The sequence below is a fragment of the Arvicola amphibius genome, chromosome 7 (assembly GCF_903992535.2).
Source record: "Arvicola amphibius chromosome 7, mArvAmp1.2, whole genome shotgun sequence".
Lineage (NCBI taxonomy): Eukaryota > Metazoa > Chordata > Mammalia > Rodentia > Cricetidae > Arvicola > Arvicola amphibius.
This window is the reverse complement of record NC_052053.1, coordinates 434140-439984: the sequence shown is the minus strand read 5'-3', so window position 1 is coordinate 439984 and position 5845 is coordinate 434140. Positions and strand designations below refer to the sequence as shown.

The following is a 5845-nucleotide window of genomic DNA, read 5'->3' as shown; positions in this document are numbered from 1 at the left end:
ATATTTTTTTCAGAATTATCACCGCTTTTCTTCATTCACATGCAGTTTTAGCTATTGACCATGTTTTCCAGACTGGCCCTTGTAAACCCCTCACTTCAAGTCTCCCACGTCTGAGAATGCTAGACTATCCCAGATAGCCTGTCTGTGCATTACATTTTATTAAATTGAATGTGTAGGTATCTATAATATTACTTATATTTTTATTCTTCATTTTCTCAAGTCTCTCATTGAAACATTATTTTAATAAGCAAAACTCATGGATACCTACCAGTAATCATAGAATGTTACAACAAGTGGTAAGAGACTTCTGTGTCAAAATTTTGTTAGACTCCATAATTGGAATCTGGATTATAAACTATAAACTTTATGCTATATTAGGTGCTTCTCTGTGTTATGGAATTTTTAATGGTGAATCACCTTTTATCTACGATCATAAGTGCTGTCATTTAATGTAAGTAACAGACATAAGTTACTCAAGCAAATAAATAGCTTAATCAGCTTTAATATTGTGATAGAATGAAGCCTGTGCAGAAAAGTTCTAGAGTTTATGTTTAAGTGTAGTTTTCAGGAGACCACCAGCAACTGTGACTTAGATAACCTGTCTCATACCTAAAGATAAGCTCACTGAAGAGAAGAACAAATTCTAGAAGGAGCATCTGGAAATTGCAAAACTCTTATAGAGTGCTAGTCCATTTCTTCTTTAGAATTAAAGATGTTAATTAAAATCAGTCTTAAAAATCCACTCTACGGAGGGGAGATGTTAATTAAACAAAGTAGGTTAAGAGGAAGGAAGGGGGTTTCATAAAGATATCCATGGACTGTAGCTGAAATCAGCTTTCTTGGTAGCTTCTCTACTCATCCATGCCCACTTCATTGTATGGGTTAAATGCTCCCTTGGGTAGGTCATAACTAATTACTTTGCAAAGCCATTGTTAACTATCACTCCACTTCTCTTAGATATTTGTTTTCAATATGAGATTGTGAATATCCTTGGGTCAAAGATTGTCTGTTAAATTTTTATTATAAGCAGCTGAAAAGTATATTTGATATGACATGTGGAAACAAATAAAAGCATCAATTATGTACTAAAGTTGTGATTGGGTCCATCTAAATACACGCATGAAGAAATGATTTTCAGGTGCAGCAAAATTGAAAATGCGGATTCATTAACCCATGGATTGTTGGATGATTCTTTTAAAATACAACCATGTGAGACTAAAATAAGGAAGTAATACTGATTAATGAATTGTGTATTTTGTCATATTCTTAAACTGATTTTTATATTGTCTTGACTTTATTTGGGTGGCAATGCAGGAATAAATATGCTGAACTGAATGAAAATATCGCTGAGATACTGGCTAGCATAGTAGAAATAGTAGCAAGGTGCATTATTGGCTTAGCAAAATTGAAAATACAGACTCATTAACCTCTGAATTGCTGAATGGTTCCTTTAAAATACAACTGTGTGAGATTAAAATATGAAAGAAATACTGATTAATGAATTGTTTCTTTATTGGTTTCTTAAACTGCTTTTTATATTTCATTAGTTTTAATTGGGTGACAATGCAGGTAAAACTATGATGAATTTAATGAAACATTTCTGAGATACTGCCTAGCATATTAGAAATAATAGCAAGCTGAAAAGATGTCAATGTGTTTGCCTTATTCAAGGGCTTTTTTAAAGAATGACCTAATGTCTAGTACAAATAAAATTATTATACATCACCTTTACCACCACTCAGTTTTAAACTGTTTCCATTTTCTCTCAGTGTTACATGCGCTCTGTTTACTTTCTGATCTAATTGTATCATACCAAGCAAGTAGACTTACAGATTGATGGATCTAACTCAGTAGTATTTACCTACAGCCATCAGTTGACATTAAAAGGGAAGGTGTTGTTTAGAAATGATTAGTAGGGAAATAAGCTGTAAACACTTCAGTAGACAGTCCCATTCAAGGCAACAAAGCCTCTAAAGTTGTGGACCACAGTCCTGTGTAAGCTTCAGACCAAAAACTAATCTGTGTGAACTTCATTTGCTGTCATAAATTCTTTTAAATGAACCCAAGGTTCAGAATTCCAACCTCACCTTAGAGACACATTAAAATAATAATAATCGGCTCGTTGTATTTTGAGACATTGATGACATTAATTTTCTTTTTCTTTTGTCCACATGTTGTACATAATACAATGAGACTAATGTGTATCTGAATTGACTGTTCAAATATAATAAAATTCAAATATCCATCGAGAAGAATAATGGTAACCATTGACCTGTTTTCCTCTTTTAATTTATCACCAAATAAGTTCTACTACATTTTGCATAATGTAATTATATTAAAGAATCTTTAATATAATTGAAACAATGTTTTCAACCATGTTGTTTTTCTTATGTTTTTGAGTTATGATAACGAAATATCACATATTGGTAAATCTCTAAACTCTGGGAGAAAGCAATCCCAAATCAAGATTAGATGTGGAGAGTGCTGATATCATTTTTTTTCCTTTATCATAGATAGTTTTTCTTTCACTTCTTTTTAGTTCCAGGAAAGAGAGAGCTTTTGAGTCCTATGTGTCTAGGTTCATAATCCAATCTTTGAGCACTCTGTCTTTATGAATTTATCATGTCACAAAATCTTTGTTGCATATTAGCATTATTTTTATCATTCCTTTTATGAAAAATATCTCACAAAACACTCCAATCTGAAATTCCCCTCTCCCCATACTCCCAAATACTTCCCACTTAGCTACCCAACTCCTTGTCTTTTCTTTCTCTTTTAAACAAACAAACAAAAAAAAAAAAAACACTAGCAAATCAAACAAAATACCCAAAGAAAATAACAAGAAAGTCAGAAAGTCATACACAATGTTTTGGTATTACTTATACATTTGTTTAGAAACATCACAGCTCTGGCCACTGAGCACTATTCCAAAAGAAAGTGATTTGATGGAGAAATTATAGTACACACAGGTGTTTATCTGAATGAAGAATCCTTATCAGGAATTTCTTCTGAGAACTTAGAGTATGCCAGATGGTATCATAAGGCAGAAGAGCACCTGGTCTTCAATTCTGAAATATTTTCATGCAGGAACAATTGATACTAAAACAGTAAAACTAAATGTGCTCAGGAAAATTATTACATGTAATTGTGACTGTCAATTAAGGGGCTTTACAGACTTTCAATTATAGGACCATATCCAAATTATTTTCAAAATGATTTTCCAGAGTTCAACTATGGGAAAAATGGATCAATAATATATTAAAAATGTATACAGAGGACATATCCACAGGTCATTTGTTTCTATTTCATGAACTTAACTATTTAGAGAAATTTCAGTTTGTATATACAACCATTTTATATACTTTATTCAAACCTTAAACTGTCTACTATGAACATTGAATTTGTACATAGCATTGTCCCAACAGAGGTTAGCAAGTATTACCGAATTTCATATCATATGGGGTTCTGTCTTGTTATTTGTTTGCTGTCTCATTGTGTTTCTCACCTATGATTCTAGGATTTTTATAACTCAGATAATTCATTATTTAAACAAATACATGCTTTTTCTTTTGGGGTTTTTTTCGAGACAGGGTTTTTCTGTAGCTTTAGAGCCTTTCCTGGAACCCGCTCTTATAGACCAGGCACAAATACATGCTTATGTGTTCTCATTGTGTACAGAAATTTCAGAAATAGATGCAAATTAATTAATGTATAAAGGAAGTAATTGAAGAGTATTATTTAACTAGGACTGACAGAGTAATAATAACTAATTAGAAGCCAATGGAGGAAATGATGAGAGAATTTAAAAACTATCAATCAGTTATACATTGCCAAAATCTGGTACTTGTTTTAAACAACATGGTTGACCTTCCAAATGTAGGTTTCCCTACATTTTGACCTCTCTCATTGGAAAAACCACTGCATAGACATTTTCCGCACTAGTAGCATCATTTGTATTAGAGACAGAGTATCTACCTTCCAAGAAGATGTTATCCTAAAAGTGGATTAGACAATCTTCTCTGAAATTGAGTCAATGGGGTTTCAACTCAAGACTGTCCAAAAGTTTTACTAGAAAATGCTTCAAATATGGATTCATATGCAAGGAAGTCTATGGGCTTGTGGCATACTCAGAGAAAATAAGACAAGAGTCTTGTGACCTCAGTTTCTTCGACACACAGAATTGCTATTGGCATATGTTTTTGTGGTCTTCCAAAGACATGACAGATAGAAGTGAGTTTACTTCAGATTACTCATTAGTGCTTGCTGCTAGTTATTCAGTGTTTAAACTGCCTTCATATGCCTCTAGGTAAAAACATGTTTTGTCATATACAGCTTGGCCTTGTTGTATGTACCCAACTTCAATTCATAAAAACTTTACTCCTGTTATATTTTATTAATTAACAGAGTATAAACTGTCTCATGACCTGAATAAAGTTGGCTATTGCATGAGATTTTAGTCCTCCCCATTTAATGACTCCATTTTCCCCAGTCACACTGCTTCTAGAATGGTAATAAAGTGTTTGTAAATTATGAATATAGAGTAATTGTCTTATTTCATCTATATATAATGCTCACCACTGGTTAGTCTATTTAATTTTCCTTTAAAAATATTTAAATCTGTTTAAAGCAATGAGTAAATACCCACCACACCAAATTTAAATGTACATTGAGGGAAAAGGAAGGTCACATACAACTTGAGAAAAATTAAAATTGTTAGGACAATTTCCACAAACAGAGAACAGCATATAGTGTTTGAGAAAAATTGAGCATAGATATTAACAGAGCTTTCTTAAAACTAGATGTGAAACTAACAATATATTTTAGAAAATATGTAACAATAGAATATCTTGATTATGTGCAGTGTAGATTGAATTATACTAAAAAAAATGTGCAGTTTGTTAGAAATTGTCAATCACCTTTTTTTCTTCAATTTCCCCAGAGCCATTTTTACATCTTTGTTCCTCAGGCTGTAAATCAGAGGGTTCAGCATAGGAATCACCAGAGTGTAAAACAGCGAGGTCATTTTATCTTGATCTAAGGAATAGGAAGAACTTGGCCGAAAATACATGAAGAGCATGGTCCCCTGGAAAATCGCAACTGCAGTCAAGTGGGAGGCACAGGTAGAGAAAGCCTTGAACCTCCCCTCAGCAGAGTGGATCCTAAAGACTGATGAGATGATGTAGCTATAAGAGACAAGAACTCCTGAGATGGTGCTCAGCTCGATGAACCCAAAAATGGTGAATATCGCTAACTCATTGGCCTCTGTATTTGAGCAAGATATTAATAGAAGAGGGGGGACATCACAGAAGAAATGATTGATCTCATTGGATCCACAGAAACACAAGCGGAAAGTCAAGGTTGTATGTATCAATGCATCTGCTGTTCCTACCAGGTAAACGCCAGCCACAAGCAGGGAACACAGGCTGCTGGACATGTTCACTGTGTAGAGCAAGGGGTTGCTGATGGCCTCGTACCTATCATAGGCCATCACTGCTAGCAGTAGACACTCAGAATCTGCAAAGACACAGAATGTCAAGAATTGCAGAGCACAACCAACAATGGGAATTGATTTCTCCTCAGCCAAGAGGTCCACCAGCATCTTGGGTCCAATTGCTGTGGAATAGGTAAGGTCACAAAAAGAAAGGTGGCTGAGGAAAAAGTACATGGGTGTGTGGAGCTGAGAGTCCACTCTAATTAAAACGATCATCCCCAGATTGGCCAGAAGATTAATGAGGTAGACAAGTAGGAATGTAGTGAAAAGAGCTATTTTCATGTCAGAGTTATTTGTAATGCCCAAGAAAATGAATTCATCAATAGAGGAGCAGTTTTTCTTGTCCATTTTCTT

The 5845-nt window shown here is 34.1% G+C and overlaps 1 protein-coding gene across 1 annotated transcript; it reads right to left on the bottom strand.

Moving 5' to 3' along the window:
* Positions 1–4912: 4912 nt before the first annotated feature.
* LOC119819191 (olfactory receptor 5W2-like) lies at positions 4913–5845 on the bottom strand. Its single transcript, XM_038337265.1, has one exon. The coding sequence runs from the start codon at positions 5837–5839 to the stop codon at positions 4913–4915; it is 927 nt and encodes a 308-aa protein (XP_038193193.1). The 5' UTR covers positions 5840–5845.

Bases quoted from the DNA above. Each gene is read 5' to 3' on its own strand.
- LOC119819191 (XM_038337265.1), bottom strand. From the start codon at position 5,839: ATGGACAAGAAAAACTGCTCCTCTATTGATGAATTCATTTTCTTGGGC.